Genomic DNA, 20,122 nt, shown 5'->3' on the forward strand with positions numbered 1-20,122 from the left:
TTTGGTGGGAAAAAAAGTTTCCTTATTATATGCTGCCAAACCTTTAAAACTCCTGGCAGCTTGCAAAACAAAATAAAATGCAATAAAATATCCGCCTAGTCAAAAAATATATGCATGTCATTAAACCTTCATGAGAAATAAAGGGAACCCCCTCAAACAATTAACATTTATTTTATAACTTCCATAACATCAGGGCTAAGTTCAAACAAAAATTCCAAATCAACTCTTAAGAATAAAAATTAAATAGAATTCAGTGGTTGCAAGGTAGGGAATGGAGAAAGGAGAGAAAAATTTGAATTAGAGTAATAATTTAAGTCTTAGACATATCAGTATGTTATATTCATTGAGATTTATTACTTCTTCTATTTTTATTACTATTTAATGAAAAATAAAAAGCATCATATTACCTCTTCAATTTCTAAGACTGCCCCACTCATCAAGCAACTGTGCATGGTTTACAAGATTAAAAACATCAACATAATAAAGAACACCCTCCCCCCAATTTACAAGGAATAGAATCTTCAACCACTTATTTCAGCATATTACAATGAAAGGTGTGTAGTGGGGGGGGGGGAGAGAAGCGGGAGGTTTGCCAAGTGTCTTCATCTGAACAATACAATCCTTCCCAAAGCATTTGGGGATTTGTGGCCTGTAGAAAGGCTTTATGTGGCTGTTTTGAGAAAAGGACGCAGCTTGGGGAAATTCCTTGAACATCTGGTGCTGGCCCTTCTGTGGAATGTCACTACTGGTTTTAGGTATGTTTTGCTTGTGCTAATATGTTTTAGAAATTACTCCTTCAAATGCTTTGCAGTGCCCTGGTCTTCTCAGCATGATTTTGAAGGTAATTTCTTTTTTCTTTCTTTTTTGCTTGCAGGATGAAGATGAGCTCGATTCTCACACCATGGTAAAGACAACATCTGATACTGCTGGTACAATGAGGGCTACAAGTACAATGAGTGACAGTGCTCAGACCATGATTGAACATAACAGCACCATGCTAGAATCGGATTTGGGGACCATGGTAATAAATAGTGATGATGATGAAGAAGAAGATGAAGATGGAACCATGAAAAGTATGTTTCATTTTTCTTTGTAAAAGAAACATTCTAAATGCTTTTTATTTCAGCCCTGTAAGCAGTGAATACTCACTTTAATTCAATTAAATGTTAGAATTAAGACCAATACATTTTGGCTAATATAGCTACTAGCTACATTTATGTGGTTTGTGCAAATTGAAATTAATCTGCATATTACATTTTTAAAATTTTTCCTGGCAACTTCTTTCAAATTCATTTGACCTACCAAGACAAAAAAATATGAACCATAAAAAAGCATTCCAATATGTGAATTTCTTCTGGAAGGCAAGTCAAGATCCCCAAATTTCCATCTTTGGAGTTGTAATTCCTTTGCATGCTTTATGCTATGTTATGGAAATCTATGTTTTCAAATATTAGTGTTTTACTCAAGCTGGTAATGCAACAATTTAGTGTAGAATAAACGGAAAAATAACAATATATGCTACAATTATAGAATGTTTTAAATTAAGATCATTTTAAATGAATACATACAGTGCGGTACATCATTCAAATATGATCCCATTTTGGATAAATTTAACAACACACATAATTTTAAAACCAAAAGTTATAATTGAATAATGATAAGTATGTTTAAAAACATTATTGAATAATACCTTTTAGTTGTTTGAATGATTGAATTGTCTGCAGGATTCTATTTTTTGTTAAACATGCTGCTTGCGTTCAATCTACCTTAATACACAGTATCTTCAATTATTCATTGAAAATTTCTGAATGAATTTGCTTGCCCTTAGGTTAAAAGAAGATTAGAAGACTTTAGGTTCTGAATTAAGCAATAATTTCTTGTGACACATTTCATTCTTTTGATTAATGTGTGGAGCATCAATCTATGAGAAATCAGGTGGAAATGGGTGGTCTGATTCTCAAAAGTATAAATTGCAGCAGAATTATCCTATCTGATGGTTATCTTGCCATATGTCTGATGATGCACATATGATAAAATTGCTCCTATATAAACTGTTAGAATAAATTCATTAAGTTTTATATACAATATTAAAATTAGGTAACGTTTAAAATTTTTCAAAACATGCGTTTTATGAAGTGCATAATGGTAGATGGCAACTAGACCTACAGCTGTATTAATTTTTCACAGTATGTCAAGGATTTTTAACTTCATCAAAAAGATAATACATGTAGTCCTCGACTTAACAACAAATGGTCACTAAGCCCCTGCACAGTACCCTAACTTGTGCCATTCCCCACCCCAACCCACATAGCATCTCTTGCACACTCCATGCACAGTTTTCAATTTGCACTGTCCCTATGTGCCTACTTTGACCAGTGTGGCATCTCTGGTGCACCCCCACATATCCTGCCCCACCAGTGTGCCTTTCCCAACCCATGTACTACCTCTTGGGCATCCGCACTCACTCTTCCCCACCCATGCCATCCCTCCATGCGCCGCCTGACCTGCATGGCACTTCAACTGGCCTGGCCAGCACTGCTCACATACCTATGATCCCCATGCATTCTTCTTGTCCCCCCTCTACTCAGCCTATGCAACACCTCTTGTGTACCCCCATGTACCATTCTTAATCTGCACCTCTCCACAGTCTTGCTCCCTCCTACCCTCCCATCCCAGCAGCAGCCACTTACCTATCTTCTGACTTTGGACCTCTTGCTGGCTCCCCCAACAACTTTCTCCCTGTAAGCCTCCCACAAGCAAAATAAATTGGGAAGTTTGAAATCACTCTTATTCCCATTGCTTTTTTGCCCACCAGTGGTTATTCTTAGTATTACTGTAATTCTACCTTAATATATTTATTAAAAGAAGTTGGCTTGTGTGCTTTATTGTAATTTTTTTAGTTTGAAGGCAGGGATTCTTAATAGGTCTCTTGCTATTATTGTAATAGGATTATAAATGTTTGATCTATTTCTTTCAAAATACAAGTAGCTGAAAATGACTTTTGAGTTGGGAATTAATTCTGATAATATATTTTTCTCCAAAATTCAGCCAAAGTAGTAATGAGCCAATTCTGAAAATGATTGTCACTTGACACTTCGAAAGTCAGACATCATCGTTTAATGTGAAACTTAAAAATTTTATGAACATTTAATTAAATAATTTCATGCACTTCTATTGTATAGTATTGTATTTTTTCTTAAAAAAAGGAATTTCAAGAATTGGCATTACTTCCTCTTCCTTTAGCAAATTTGTATTTAATCATCAGTGATAAGCTTGAAAAATTGAGAAATAATATGCACCTGCGATTTCTACAAGAACATAAGATTATTTTTCCTTATGAGGCAAAATATATTTAGAATCACAGTTTTGCCTTCAGTACTTTGATATATAATTGGATGAGTTTAAGAATCTTTACCTGGGTCTTAAATAGCCAGATAAGGTGTTATTTTCCTTTGGACAATTACATAATTATTAATTTTTAAACCATGAATTATATGAAACAACTTATTATGAAAAATTAATTTAGCATTACTCGTAAGTAAATTCTTTCTTGAGTTGAGTTTAGATTTGGTAATTTAGATTGGTCATTGGTTTAGTTTTCTTCACCAAAATATGAAAGTATTTTTTTCCTTTCTTATATTTTACAATGTAATCTCTTTTTTCTCTTGCTTCTCTCTTGCCCTTGAAGGTCTCCCACCTCAGCAACTAGGATAAGTTACTAGTTTAATTTACTGTCAAGTAACTAAGTGGTGTCACTTGCTAAATATAAAGGAATTACATTTCAGTCTAACTTCAGTACATAAATTGGTTATCAATTGCTTATAGATAATTTATTTGTATACTGCTTTAATTATAATAAGGTTTTGTGTGGTTCTGTTGTACTTCTAGTTGTACTGTCACTATAACATGTTATCTTAATTTGTAGTAAAAAAAAGCATTAATACTTCTAAAATTAGTTAACTTTCAGACAGCACAATCACTTTGAGCTCTTTGGTTTCTCTTCATATTTTTGACTATTTTCTTATTTTCAAAACAGGAAATGCTACATCACCACAGGCTCAGCGACCTTCATTTATGGACTATTTTGATAAACAGGATTCCAAAAATAAGGCCCATGAAAACTGCAATCAAAATATACATGAATCTTATCACATAGCGAAGAATGTTTTCCCTGATAACTGGAAAGTTCCCCAGGATGGTGACTTTGATTTTGTAAGTTCTTATGTACAGTTTGTTTTCCTAATGTTGATGGATTTTATGTGGATATTGCTGATTTAATATTTCTACATGATACAAGTATATACTTCCATCTTTTTCTTTCTGGTTGGGAATTATGTGAACATAGTGTATATCTTCAGCGCATATTTTGCACTGCGTTAAACATACAGTAATAGCATACATTCATAGGAATATTGCTTTATGTAATAGGAGACTAAAATCTTCAAATAGAAGTAGCCTGCTCTTTCTCTTTGGTTTCCTGTCTCTAAACTGATAATCTCATACACTTGAGACTAAGTATAATACTTTATTTCCATATTCTCTAAAATACAGTTCCTATGTATGTATGTTTAGAATAATTTCTTCCTACACTGAAAGAAAGCCTGTTTCAGTCCAAAGATTTTAAAACTTGGAATCAGGAAACAATTTTTGAATTACTATGAAACATTAGAAAGTCCTTGAAAATATTACATGTGCAGAAAACAGAAGAAAGAGATATTTGGAGATCCTTTTCCCTCAGAGCCTTCATTGTAATTATCTTACTTTATCCCCTAATTGTTGTAGGACTTCTGGAGAAGTATGGAAGTTGTACTGCAGAATAAATTGTCATAAAGAAAAAAGTTTCCACACCTAAAAGCCTTTCCTGAGTTAAAAATCTTTATAATGTTGAGAGACAAAATTGTATACAGTCTATTGGTTTAACATGCTGTTCTAAACTGAAAAATACAGTTGACAAATAATTAAAATTTGCAGTACAATTTTTCAACCACACATATTTCTTCTCCTTATGGTCTAGCTGTTCTTTTCTTTCCCTCACTGAAGAAATTAATGTATCTAACCTCTCATTAGGAAGTTGGGAGATTTGTGAATATTCATTATTGTCATTGACTTTAGGTCCTATAGATTGTCAGAGAGAAATTAATAGACATGTTTTTATAGCAGTTTTAAAGCAGAAGCAGATGGGGGCCCAGATATGACCTCCGGCTCGGTATGAATGAAGTGCCTTGCCTGCTGGGGAAGACGGGGGCCAGTGGGGAGGAGGGGTCTCTGGGGAGATGGAGAGCCGGAATATTGCAGTTATGACTGGTAGATATGATGGGAGCCGAGGGGTAGGCCACTCTCGGGGAACTAGGACTCACTGTGTCAAAGCGATTATGTGTTCTGGCCCCTCTGGTTCTGGTTTTGGTTCACAAGGCTCATCCCTTATACCTGGTCACTTGGGAAATCAGGGCCCTGGCCTCAGGCTGCTGCTATTTAATGCCAGGTCTGTTATTAATAAAGCCCCCCTCGTTCGGGATTTAATCCTGGAGGAGAGGGCTGACCTGGCATGCATAACTGAGGCCTGGCTGGGCCAGGAGGGGGGTGCTCCCCTCTCAGAGATGTGCCCAGACAGGTTTCAGATACTGCATCAGCTGCGACTCCAGGGAAGGGGTGGAGGAGTGGCAGTCACTGTCTGTAAGAGTCTTTGCCCTCGCAGGATCCCTGCCCCGGAGATTGTCGGATGTGAGTCCCTCCTCTTGAGGTTGGACTCAAGGGTTCAGTTGGGTCTGTTGTTGACATACCTGCCTCCCAGCTACATTACAACATCCCTACCTGGGCTACTAGAGGCAGTAGCCGGGTTGGCGGTGGAGTTCCCCAGGCTCATGGTGCTGGGGGACCTGCCATCACTTGGCAAACCCTCAGATGTGGCTCAGGAGTTCATGGCTTCCATGACAACCATGAACCTGACCCAAGTAGTTCAGGGTCCGACCCATAGGGGGGGACACATGCTCAACTTGGTGTTTCTCTCGGGGCAATGGAGACGTGATCTGGAATTAAGGGAGATAGATGTTTCTCCTTTGTCGTGGTCAGATCATTTTCTGCTGAGGTTGGACTTTAGGACGCCACTCCCCCATTGCAGGGAGGCGGAGCCAATTAAGTGGTTCCGCCCCAGGTGCCTAATGGACCCTGCAGGGTTCCAGAAGGAGCTTGGGGAGATACCTGACTCCCTTGTCCACAGCCCGGCAGAGTCCCTGGTTGTTGCCTGGAATAAGGCAGTGTCTGGGGCACTGGACCAGATTGTGCCTTTGCGACCTCTCAAGAGCAGTGGATCCAGGAAAGCTCCCTAGTTTACCGAGGAGCTCCAGGAGATGAAGCGCCAGAAGAGACATCTAGAGTGGCACTGGAGGACCAGTAAATCTGAATCTGACCGAACACTCTTAAGAGCCTTTATTAGGACTTATTTAGTGGCGATACGGTCTGCAAAATGTTCACATTTTTCCGCACTTATTGCATTCGCTGATTCTCGCCCAGCCGCACTGTTTAGGATGACTCGCTCTCTCCTTAATGTAGGGGGAATGGAGGAGCTCTTACAGGGTAGAGCTGAGGAATTTGTGCACTTACTGTCAGATAAAGTTCAGATTCGGATGGACCTGGACTCTGATTGGGCAATTCTGACTGAGATGACCAGGGCAGGTCTTAGTCGTATTGTGTGGGATGCGTTTGAGCCTGTGACTCCTGAGGAAATGGACAAGGCTGTGGGTGCGATGAGTTCCTCCACTTGTTTGTTGGACCCGTGCCCCTCCTGGCTGGTTTCAGCCAGCAGGAAGGTGACATGAGGCTGGCTCCTGACTTTAGTTAATGCTTCCTTAAGGGAGGGGTCTTTTCCGCAACTATTAAAGGAAGCGGTCATAAGACCCCTCCTCAAGAAGCCTTCCTTGGACCCGGCAGAATTAAAGAACTTTCATCCAGTCTCCAACTTACCCTTTGTGGGGAAGGTTGTAGAGAAAGTGCACTTCAGCTCCTACGGACATTGGAGGAAACGGATTATCTGGACCCTTTTCAATCTGGCTTCAGACCTGGCTACAGCTGGAAACTGCTTTGGTCGCTTTGATGGAAGATCTCTGGCGAGCCCATGATGGGGGTCATTCCTCTATCGTAGTGCTACTTGACCTCTCAGCAGCTTTCGATACTATCGACCATGGTATCCTACTAGGCTGACTAAGGGAGTTGGGAGTGGGAGGCACCGTGTTACGGTGGTTCTCCTCTTATCTCTCTGGTTGGTCACAGTCAGTGTTAATAGGAGAACAGAAGTCAACCCCTAGGCCCCTCGTTTGTGGGGTGCCTCAGGGCTCGGTCCTCTCTCCCCTTCTATTCAACATCTACATGAAACTGCTGGGGAAGATCATCCGACAATATGGGGCAGGATATCAGCAGTATGCCGATGATACCTAGCTGTATATCTCCACCCCGCATCATTTCAGTGAAGAAGTGGATGTGATGTGCCAGTGCCTGGAGGCTGTGAGAATCTGGATGGGAGTCAACAGGCTCAGACTTAACCCAGGCAAGACCGAGTGGCTGTGGGTATTGCCTCCCAAGGACCATGTCGATTGTCCATCCTTAGTCCTGGGGGGGAGAAGCTGTCCCCCTCAGAACGGGTTCGCAGTTTGGGTGTCCTCCTTGACCCATAGCTGAGATTAGAGCAACACCTGACAGCTGTGGCTAAGGGGACCTTTGTACAGGTTCGCCTTGTACACCAATTGCGACCCTACTTGGATCGGGAGGCTCTTCTCACAGTCACTCATGTCCTTGTCTCCTCACGGTTGGATTATTGCAACATGCTCTACATGGGGCTACCCCTGAAAAGTGTTCGGAGACTATAGTTGGTCCAGAATGCAGCCACTCAAGCAGTCGTGGGTGCACCTAGGTACTCCCACATTACACCAATCCTCCGTGAGCTGCACTGGCTTCCTATCAGTCTCGGGTCACAATTCAAGGTGTTGGTTATTACCTTTAAAGCCCTATATGGCTTAGGGCCAGGCTATCTTCGAGACCGTCTTCTACCGCATAGCTCCCAACGACCGGTAAGATTCCACAGAGTTGGCCTCCTTTGGGTCCCGTCAGCTAAACAATGTCGGCTGGCGGGTCCGCGGGCGAGGGCCTTCTATGTGGCTGCCCCGGCTCTCTGGAATCAGCTACTTCCTGAGGCCCAGACTGCTCCCACCCTACTGGCCTTCCGGAAAATGGTGAAAATCTGGCTTTTCCAGCAGGCTTGGGGCCCTTGATCTCGCCACTGCGATCTTGGGAGATCCGGCCATGAGCGGTGTGTATGGGGTTTTTTAACGTCTTTTATTTATATTGTTCATACTGTCTTTGTTGTAAGCCGCCCAGAGTCCTCAGAGAGTTGGATGGCATAGAAATACGAATAATAAATAATAAATAAATAAATATAAGTAATTTCTGTGTATTCTCAATCTTGTATAAAAGTTCAGGCTACTCATAAGATTTCCACTTCACTGCAGAAAGGATAGTTGTTAATAAAACTGTTACTTTATGTATAGCAACATTTATTCATGTTTATAAAATACTTGTTAGGATTTTTTTTAAATTAGTGAACATATTTTGAAAAATATCAATAACTTTTTTGCTTTTTTCCTCTTCAAAAGTACAAGAATTTAGATTAATTTCCCAAATTAAAATACCTTAGATGGTATGTATGTTGTTAATAATTGTGAATGACTTAACATTTGCTGAGGAATAGAGAATGGTGGAGCAAATATTTTATACTTGTTTAAAAATATATTTCTAAAAAATTGCTGGCATACATTTTATGCAGTTCATAAAAAATACAAGAACTCTTCCCTTTCTCTTTTGTCAATTTTGTCCCCTAATGAGATCTAATTAATGTGTTTTTTTATCAGTAAATATAATCAAAAACATTTTATGAATATTTGAAAATGGAATAGCAATTTAAATTCTAAACTGGAAAAGTAGACTAATATTCAGGATCATTCTAAAGTGATTAATTTGTATTAGTCTCATAATAAAGAGAGGGAGAAGATTGATTTTGTTTGCCAGCAGTCACTTCAGGTTCAGTAAGATGCGAGCAAAACAAAACAAAATCCATTAAAATTATGTCAGATAAATCAACCCTTACATAAATTAAGTAACTGTAAACTACAGTGAAAATCTTGCATGAACTTAATATTGTCAGAATATACATAAACTTAAATATTTAAGTCTCCTTCCTGCAGAGCATTGTGTTTCCCATCAGCAATCCCTTCTGATCACAATGATAGCAAATTTGAACAGTTTTCTTTTTATTAAAAGCTATTTATTTTAACACTCAGCAAGTATAGCATTTTTTTCTGTTGAGATTTTCCAATAATGCAACCTCCCATGATATATTGAACTATGTCAAAAATAAGTAATTGAATCTCAAGGACCTGATGGTTCATGATAAGCCTTATTGTAATTCTGTATCTTCTAACCATGCCACTGAATGAATCTTTCTAGTAAAAGTCATTTTGTATATATAATTATGTAGAACTTAAAAAAATCTTGACAGAATACAAGGAATCTAAAGAGAATTTTCAATAAAGTATAACTTGCACTGAGATAGTAATATTTATTCTTTTCCTTTAGCACCATAAAGCCTTTGTAAGGCTTTATGCGTTTAAATTTATGCAGTTTGTCATGACTGCAATCAACAGGAGACACTGTGGCTTGCAGATCATTCCAGTTAGCTAGTTCCTAATGTATACTATAAGTTTTAGCTCTTCTAACATGGAAAAGGTAGAATATGAGACTTTGAAATGCGTTAGTGACCTTTAGAATCTTTACAAATATTTCTCAATCAGTAATGAAACAATAATTTGTGAGTATATTGTCTATCTGTTAATTGTACAGAGACTAGGAAAAAAAAGTGGGGCGAAACTCACTTAGCAATTGTCTCATTTAGCAACATAAATTTTAAGTTCAGTTGTGATCATAAATCAAGGACTACCTATTTAATGTTTTCTCTTATATAGTTCTAAAGCTGAAGCAATCATGTTCTGTAAAATCAGTTTAGTATATGTTGTTTTCTTTATTTTCTTCATTCAATTTATATCCCGCCCTTCTCCTAGTGACTCATTTCTTTGAATGTGGGCTTTTGTGTATTTTTTAAAGTCTTATATGTATCCTATGGACAATTTATTATTTGTATTTCTGTTATTGTTTTGACAATAGATCTTAGATAGTTATAAAACAGGCATTAGCTAGAAAATGATGTAATAATGCAAGTTATTCATATTTGCATTATTGTTTTAACAATGGATCTAAGACATAAAACTGGCATTAGCTAGAAATGATCGAATAGCTAGTAAACTAGCTATTTAAAGCCTCATCAGCACTCATGTAATTAATTACCTTAACGTTGTCCACACAATCTCTTTATTTTTTCTGGTTAGGATAAATAAAAGTAGGCAAATGTATTTTACATTAGTGCTTGTGGGGAGAAAATGTTTTTTTGCTGAAGTCCGTATAGATATGATCCCAGATTGTTTCATATTAAATAATGAGCATGTAAATCACGTATTGCCATTATAACTGTTTAAATAGATATATTTTGGGGGACAAATTTTTTCTATTATTGGTAGAAAGTCATCTGTTAAAAGATAAAACATATTACAATTTCTGTAAAATGATGACATTGTAAATAGGAAGTGCTTAATCTGCATTAACAAGTAAGAGATTAGGAATTACTGTTTTCCGGACCTAAATAGTTAAAAGAATTGGTGAAAGATTCTCCTCTTTTCACAGCTTAATAAGAAGGCTCAATACTTGTATGTTGACGTTATTGTAAGCCATAGTTAGCATTACATCTAAAATAGCTATAGCAGAAGCAGCTCAGAAGTAGTAATTGGGATTTAAAGTATCAGAGCCAATTCAATATTAAAGGAGGCTGCCTTTTTCTCAACAATTGCCCTCCGTATCTAGAGGGTAATAGGAATGATGAGGAAAAAGAAAAGGAATGGTGAGGAAAGGCTGCCCAAGCTTGCTGGTTCATGAGTTTATATAATCAAATACAGAATCTGCTACTCTTGTGCTAGAACTTTCCAGGATTATTTTAAAATGTCAGCCTATGACTTGGAAAAAAAACACACATTGTCCTCATTATAATTAGCCCATAAAACAAACTAGAATAAATTTTGTAACTATTTGGCAGCTTTGAGGGTCAGTAAGGTTATAGAAGTTGGTTGCCAGCATTCCTACTTATTATAGGATTATTATTCCTGAATTATAGGATTATTATTCCTGAAAAATTTGTAAACAGTAATGAAGTGGAAGAAAATGATGAGAATAACAAAATAAAAGCAGCTCAGTTATATTTGTCACTGTTGCCTTAGTAACTAATTGTTCATATTAATATCTCATGCACTTCTCTGTAGTTTCTTGAGTTTTCAGATAGCTTTGAAATACCTTTAGCTTGATTAAAAACATGAAGATGTTTTCCAAAGATGAGAGGAACTGAGCTTTGAGATTCAAACTCCACTTGTCTAATATGATTCTAATAGTGAAGAAGGAAACTTTCCATCCTGTATAAACTTGTGTTATTCCATCCAACTCTGAACTTTGCAATATCCCTTGAGGTTGTTTTCTGAATGGCTATTAATAGGATTGTATTCATGTTATATAATTTTCAGATTTAATACTGTTCTATATCTTTAAAAAAAATATCCAGAATATGAATGCTTGTGAAACACTTATACTGTATTTCATTAAGTGAACATTACATTCCAGTCCTAAACATATATTATATGTTGCTAAATTCTGGATAAAACCAATAGTCAAATAGTTATAAGTACATAATTAGGCATTTTAACTTGCATTATGGATTGTGGTTTTATTGTTGTGAGCCGCCCTGAGTCCGTTGGAGCTAGGGCGGCATATAAGCCTAATAAAATAAAATAAATAAACAAATAAATAATCCTGACATTGTTAAAAAGATAAATTTCCCTCATAAGATTCATTGGAATAATTATGGCATAATCTGCTGCTACTACTTCAGATTATTAGTTTTATATGTGAGTTGATTATATTTCTGATTAGCATATTGATTGGGATAACCATTTTAGTCAATAATAATTTCAGTCTCTGCTCTACAAAATATGTTTGCAGGTGGGAATGGCAGCAAAAATGTTTTCCGTGTTTTCTATTTATAAATTAGAAGCTATGTACAGGCATTCTATCTTTTATTACTGCTCCCCCTTCTTTCCAGATTTTCTTTAAAAAGTGTTGGTAGAAAATAGTCAGCATTAGTGTACATTTCTTTTCCAAACTACTGCAGAAAGAAGATGGTTGGCAAATAAAATTTAGATGTTGCATCATCAACATAGGAAGCAATAAGTAAAGCATCCAAGACTGTCACTATAATTATTATATCCTAAAATTACATGAATTACTTTACGGAGGGATAGTATCAAGGTCATATGAAGTGTTAGTACTGATTTATACTGCTTGGTAAGACCATACTTGGAATAGTGGATCCAGTTTTAGTCACCACGAAACAAAAAAGATGTTGAGATTCTACAAAGGGTGCAGAGAAGAGCAACAAAGATGACTAGGAGGCTGTGGTTAAAACATGATGAATGATTTCAGGAACTGGGTATGTCTAATCTAAGAAGAGAAGGACTACAAGTTACATGAGAGCATTCTTCCAATATTTGAAGGGCTATTACCGAGAAGACAGGGGTCAGCTTATTCTCCAAAGCACCTGAGGGTAGGACAAGAAGTAATATATGGAAACATATCAAGAAGAAATCCAATTTATAACTAAGGAGAAGTTTCCTGACAGAACAATTAATCAGTGGAACAGCTTGCATCCAGTAGTTGTGGGTGCCCCATCAGTGGGGGATTTTAAGAAGAGATTGGACTTCCATTTGTCTGGAATGGCATAGTATCTCCTGCTTCAGCAGAGGTTGGACTAGAAGACCTCCCAGGTCCCTTCCAACTCTTATTCTGTATTCTGTAAATTAGAATTGAATAGCTATCCATCTGAATCCACTTTTCTCTGGGCGGCAAACAATATTGCAATTATCAATACCAGAAAAACACGAAAACTTTAGCTGATTTAGGGCTTAACAGTCCCAAGGATAGGCTCTGATTCTATATTCATCAGATAGAGGTAGAGAGGGATGATAACCTGTTACCTCATGAATTGTAGTTGAGAATCTGCTAGCTTTTCCTCTTTAGTTTCAGAGCCAGACACATTCCAATGAAAGAAGAGAGAAATCTTCCCTTTTCACATATGAATGTCTTTTCCATCATACTTAAGCCATGAACATTCATGCCATCATACTTCAGATAGCTTTATAGTTGCTTTATAAATATATATTGGAAATAAAAGAGTACAAACAAAATGTGAAAAATGAATGTGGGAGAGTTAATGGAGGATATCAGATATGTAGGCAGTTGCCCTCTCTTCACAGTTGTTCTTTCCACTCGTTTCATCAGCTGCTATGGCAACAGTCTGCTGGTGATCTTAAACAAGTTGGTTAGTGTAAAACTAGTGAGGGAAATTGTGGATAGTTCTAGGAATTGGACTTGTTTTCTGTGATTAGAGAATTGTTGCCATAGGAACCACAGCAGAGAACAGAATTACAGTTTTAAGTTTTCATTGGCTTCACGGAGTCAAGCAAATTGGCCCTTTAATGGGTATGTGTTCCAGGTTTTTTTCCCTTGTCTGTCTTGTTCATATGGATCATTTGCTGCTTCTGCAGTAATCAAGCTGGATTGAACGCTCTCCCTCCCATGTACATTTTTTTTCAGGATTAATCATTCCTCTGCAAAAGTTGAGGGTGGCAAGAAATATCAGTGAAGTTTGAATAGCAGATGAAATTAAAGGGCTTTTGGGTGAGGTGTTACCTTTGAAAATGAGGTAATGGAGAGACTTTTTGAAAAAGCAACAGATTGGCTACCCTAAGCAATTCAACAGCATTTGTTCTGAACTTTATCCAGAATTCAGAGGTCATCCTGTCAAGCTGCTCATCACAATCAAAACATCACTTCTCCTTTTTTTCATGTTAAAAATAAAAACAAGGAAGGTACAGTGACACGTCCATTTTAGCTTTGAAGACCATTTTTCAATTTTCCCCTCCCTCTTTCTCTCAAAAGATGAATCCAGTTTTCATAGGATACTTCCAGTCCCCCTTAGATCAAAAATATAAAAAGCAATGGAACTATGACTTACATTTGTTTTATTGGGGATGGAGAATCAAGCCTACCAGGCTTCTTCATGTTATTATGGGCATTCCCTTCTTGTGCACAACCACAGCACAGAAATGCCCTACCACCATTTTTTCAGTCAAGTTGAGGACCACCTAGGGTTTTTTTTGTTTTTCCCATTCTTATTTATGCATATAAATTTACATATGTTGTAATAATGTTTAACACACACACACACACACACACACACACACACACACACACACACACTCACACCAACCAAAAAAGAAAGAAAAGTATATGTGGAAAAGACTTCATGGGGAAAAATGGAAAGCAGGGAAGGAGAAGGGACTAAACAGGTCAAAGGTAGAATTTGAGGTAGCCTGACATAATAGGAAAAACAATTCTGCCTCACAGACAGTTCAACTGTAAACTGAGATTAGGATTTTTAATCCTAATCTCAGATTGTCCAGATTGTTTTATTGTCTTGTTGAATACTGTCCAGGCATAATACATATTTTCAATGTATTTTAAAGTAGCTCGGGTTTCCTGCAGGAGTCTTGAGTGTGACACTAATCAGCTATAGCAGCAGCCTTAAACGGGATGCCTTAATCCACAGTCTCTATAATTCTCAATTAGCCTGGTTAATGGCAATTAGCCTAATATACCTGGGAAGGACCCAGTTAGGAAAGGTTGAACTATAGTTATCCCTGTTCTGGCTAAGCTCAACAAAAAGCAAAGCAATACCACAGGCCAAGAATTTAAAGAACATTAGTTAAAAAGTTATGAAGATTTAAAGATTTTTCCTTGTGCTTCTTTTGGTGTCTTTTTTGTTGTTTTACAATTGTCAGAACCTTTAGAATTAACGATCTAGAATGAAAAACTTTTTTCCCCCTCCTAGAGTGAAATCCTTTTTTCAGTGTCTACAAATGGATGTAGAAAGCCATTTGTAGGCACCAGGCTAGAAACAGAGATCATGAGTTCTAGTACTCCCTTAGACACAAAGCCAGCTGGTGACTTTGGGCCAGTTAGCCCTAGGAAGGAGGCAGTGACAAAGTACTTTTAAAATCTTTCCAAGAAAACTGCAGGGACTTGCCTGGAAGACACCAAAACAAAATAAACATCCAACAACCCCAAATTGTCATAACGTTTTCTTAAGTTATCCCTTTTAGTTCATCTACCTTTTCAGAATTGCTGTTGTGATACAGTACACATCTTACAACACAGTTTTCATCTTTTTAATTTTTTATTTACTTGTGATGAGGTTATTTAAGCAAAAATACTTAATTAGGTAATTTTTCTTTTTGGATTGCTATAATTGGAGGGGGATATTTTTATAGAAACATATGTTACATTTCACACAGAGATGGTAACCTAAGATCCTCTATATAAAACATCAAAAGAGGTTTTTACTTCAAATGCTCTGATTTTCACCCATAAATTTGTTTGAAGTTGTTGATCATCCATGCCTACTCAGGCAGAATGTGCTGTCTTACAAAATAGTTATTTGCACGTTTTTTTCTGATTGAAAAACAAACTTAATTTCTGAGTTACCAAATATGAGAAATATCTACATTTTTAGGTAGTGTATTTTATTAGGTTAATAAACAGCTTCTCTCTATCCCTTTTTACTAATGCTCTGCACCAAGTTCAGTTGAAGTTTTTCTTAAACCCAATGATTGAAATATATGGTATAGGTGCCTTTTCAGAATGCTTGCTTTCATTGCTAGTGTTTTAACTTTTGAAACTAAATTGTACTGGTTTATTCTCAATCTGTCAGTACTTAAGAAGGTCATTTTCCTGGGCATACCAGGTTCTAAGTCAACCCAGGAAATTCATCTGGTATTGCTACCTGGAGGCAGTGCTTTTGTTTGCACTAAGGTTAAAACAATTTTGACTTAAAGTTTTGGCATTTAAATATTGAGCAAAATACCTCACCCAAGCAAACAAACTGAGCAAAAAAAGAGTAAAACCAAACAAAAACTGAGGGGCCTATTTGGTGTATTGGTTAAGGTGCTAGGCTAGGAACTGGGAATACTGTTAAATTCTAGTCTTGCCTTAGGCATAAAAGCCACTGGGTAAATTGGTCCAGTCACACACTCAGTGCAACCCACCTCATGGATTGTTGTGTATAAAGTAGGAGAAAGAAGTATTAGGTACATTTGTGGCCTTGAGTTACTAATAAATTAATAAAAGTGGGATACAATTTAAAAAAACCCACACTAATAAAAATGAAAACCTGATATTCTCATCTCTTTGTGCAGTAATAAATCCATTACAAAGTATTTCATAAAATAAGCACATTACATAATCTCTGCAGAAAGGGTATTAAAATGGCAAAATTCTGCTAGCCTTTTGTATAATTGGCAGTGAATTAGTGAACTAATCTCTTTGTACACAATTGAAAGATTTTACCAGAACATAAAAAGTGCAATATATTTAATAAGATTAATTTTTAAATATCACTGATTCTACCATCGTCTTTCTTAATGTTCATGTCAAATACATTTATGAGTACAGCTGCATCCCAAATTTATTCTTGTTCTTCCTTGTAAATATAAAGCTATTTTAACATGATACATTAGCTTTCTAATCAAGAACCAGATGGTTTACTTTTAAACCAGTGTGTAGAGTCTGTATTTATGTTCATAATGAAACATTGCCTTAAAATGCTTAACCAAGGTTTGATTAAAATAAATTTTGGGGGTAGTTGGCTAGTATATGAAAAATCCACATAACTTTGTATATTATTATGCTTAAGTGCCTGCAGGAATTCACCACCACTACCCCCATCACAATATTCTACTCTTTGACAGTTAATGAACTGCTATTAGTGTTGAATAATCACTTGCCAAAAATATCCTGTTCAAATCTGCCAAGCTGATTACAGTTAGAAAAGGAAGCTAATCATATGGCATTTGCCACATTCATTAAAGTATCAATGGCATTCTCCTTTTTTGTCGTATTTTTGAATATATTATGTAAGTAGATTTTTAAAAATCCTTTAAACATTTAAAGACTTTTTAGCATATTGGGAAAGTATAGTTGCTTCAAAATTTGTCCTACATATTATTTTATATAAGGAGACATGGATAGAAAGTTTGTGCATTTATATATTCTTGCACTCATGCAGTCTGATATTCCAGTATGTCTCCATTCCCCCCCCGCCCCCCACACTCAGAGTTTGGTTGTATTAAATGCTAGATAAATGTGTAAGTTAAAATAATATGGGTATCTGATACCATTTAACACCTTTATCCTTATTATCCAGACATATTTCATATGTATTAGAATTTTTGAAGCAGATTTGGGGGGGGGGATTATATTACTAGCATTCATTTAATTTATGACATACCAGTATATAGTATTGCAGTCATTCTAATAGAGTTCTTTCAGTGCTGGACCTGAACCTAGGAAGTTCAAGTTCTGTTCTACTAGGAAAATGGCTGAGTGTTTTTTGTAATTGTTTCTTCTCCGCCCAATTAACCTCATAGGCTACATTTTGGGGAAAGTTAGCATGCTCTTTATGTTGCCTTGAGCCCATGAAAAAGCATCAAGCTAAAAAGTTAAAAATATATTAGTTTTTAATTTTATATTTGCATATGCCAAGGCAAGCATATGCCAAGCAGATATACTCCATATGTGAAATCCCAAACTTTAAAATAAAATTAAATCTAGAAAGACTATGGTTTATCGTATACTGCAGTGGATAATGCTTTTGCAGATCATCTAACATAGATTAGAGCATATGGAAAAAGAGAAGCCAGATGTTTAAGCTGGCTTTAGAATAGGCCAAGGAACATGAGACATTTCTGATTTCTGCTGGATAACTGAGAAAACAAGGAATAGCAAAAAGATGTCAGTTGGCACTTCATTGATTACAGAAAGGCCTTTGATTGTGTGGATTACACGAAGCTTGGAATGTGCTTAGAAAAAATGGGAATCCTAGAACATCTTGTTGTCCTCATGCTAAACCTATACATTGACCAGAAAGCCACAGAACCAATTGAATATGGTAAAACAGTGCCTTCAGGTTGGCAAAGAAGTGGAAAAATGTTGCATACTGCTTGCTTCACTATTTATTCAATTGATCAATTGATATGCTGAATATATATATTGATGTAAGTTGTATTGGAAGATGAGTATGGTTCTAAAGTTGGAAGAAGAAACATCAAAACCTGGGTTATGTGATGACATTATGCTGATAGCTGACAAAACAAAAGAACTTTTGTTATAATGGTAAAGATAAAGGAGCACAATGAAAAAATGGACTAGAATTAAAATTGAATATAAAGAAGACCAGACTAATGACAACCAGTACAACTACTACTTTATTTATTTATATCCCGTCTTTATTATTTTTGCAAGTAACTCAAGGCAGCAGACGTATCCAACACATCTTTCTCTTTTTCCCACAACAACCCTGTGAGGTGGGTTGGGCTGAAGAGAATGACCAGCCCAAGGTCATTCAGCTGGCTTTCATGGCTAAGGTGAGATTATAATTCATGGTCTTCCATTTTCTAGCTTGGTGCCTTCACTACTAGACAAAACTGGCTCTCAGACAAGTTTTAGAACCGACAATGAAGATATCAAAAAGATAAAATAGCTTCTCTGATTACTAAAGAAACAAGTAGTCAGGAATTAACTGTGTTTTGATAGAGCAGTGATGAAGACCTTAGGGAAAAAAATATTTCGATGCTATAAAGAGTGGAATAGTGCAATCAGTGGTATTCCTCATGACACTGTAAAGAAGTAAAAATTGTCTTCAAAGAAGCAGACTAGAAAGAGTATTGATGCTTTTTAAATTTTGTGTTGGAGAAGACTTCTGAAAATACTATGGACAGCCAAAAAATCCTAAGCAAATGGGTAATTGAACAAACCAACCCAATATTCTCACTCTGGACCGAAATGATGAGACCCAAATTATCCTACTTCAGACACATTATGCAAAGATCTATCCCTCTGGAGAAAGCTTTAATGCTGGAAAAGGTGAAAGGAAAGAGAAGAAAATCCTTACCTCCGGTTCTGGCGAAATGACACGGGACTCCTCCCACTACCGTGAGAGGGCAGTGGAGTCCAGCTTATTGACATTCAGATCCATCTTGCTCCAGTACTTTTAAACTTTTCATCATACCCCTGACCGGACTTATTACCTCCCATCTATGTTTATGTTTATTGGATGTACACGGCAGCTGTCCTTCTTGAACTGCGAGACTCCCCCCTCTTGCAGGCCTGGCCCTCCACTCTATCGAGGGCCTACCTTGATGATGGGTTTTGGAATCCCGAGAGGTGGCATGTGGCAAAGAGGGGTTGAGGGGCTTTTTAACTTCTTTTTTAAACAAAGTTTTAAGGGGTTCTGGGAGGGGGGTAGGGTTGTGGGTTTGGGGGATAACCCACTGAGGGGGAGGCCGGGTCCGACAGTGGACTACGTAACGGGATGCGGGGTCCGGAGTCAATGAGGGGGTTAGAGTCCATACTGAGGAGAGCGATACCATCAGTACTGTAATTGGGAGAGGCAGATATGGTGGGAGCAGGGGGCCATATCTGGTTATGGGGGCACGCACCCGCTGTCTCCGAGTGGTGGCGCGCTCTGGCCCCCAATGCTCCTCTCGTTCCCCGGGCTGCGCAGATCCTCAGGGCCCAGGCCTTCGGCTGATGTTGTGCAACGCCAGGTCCATTGTAAATAAAGCCCCCCTCATTTGTGATCTTGTTCAAGAGGGGAGAGCGGACCTGGCGGGTATTATGGAGACCTAGTTGGGCCAGGAGGGGGGTTCCCTTTGTTGAAATGTGCCCACCAGGCTTTCGAGCATTCCATCAGCCGAGGGTTCAAGGGAGGGGCGGGGGGGTAGCGGTTGTTATAAAGGAAGGTCTTGGTCCGAAGGAGGCCACTGTGCCTCAGATAGCCGGATGTGAGTCCCTCTTTGTGAAGTGGAGTCAT

The 20,122-nt window shown here is 37.6% G+C and overlaps 1 protein-coding gene across 2 annotated transcripts in view; it reads left to right on the forward strand.

The window, feature by feature from the left end:
• STK3 (serine/threonine kinase 3) overlaps positions 1-20,122 on the forward strand; it is a 123,490-nt gene that overhangs the window by 73,073 nt on the left and 30,295 nt on the right. For both annotated transcript variants that reach the window (XM_070940434.1, XM_070940435.1), the window contains 2 exons: positions 875-1,073; positions 4,037-4,212. In XM_070940434.1, the coding sequence (XP_070796535.1) occupies positions 875-1,073; positions 4,037-4,212 (375 nt within the window). The remainder of the gene's footprint in view (positions 1-874; positions 1,074-4,036; positions 4,213-20,122) is intronic.

The sequence above is a fragment of the Pituophis catenifer genome, unplaced genomic scaffold (genome assembly GCF_029215685.1).
Source record: "Pituophis catenifer annectens isolate HBS135680 unplaced genomic scaffold, rPitCat1.0.hap2 SCAF_3, whole genome shotgun sequence".
Taxonomy (NCBI): domain Eukaryota; kingdom Metazoa; phylum Chordata; class Lepidosauria; order Squamata; family Colubridae; genus Pituophis; species Pituophis catenifer.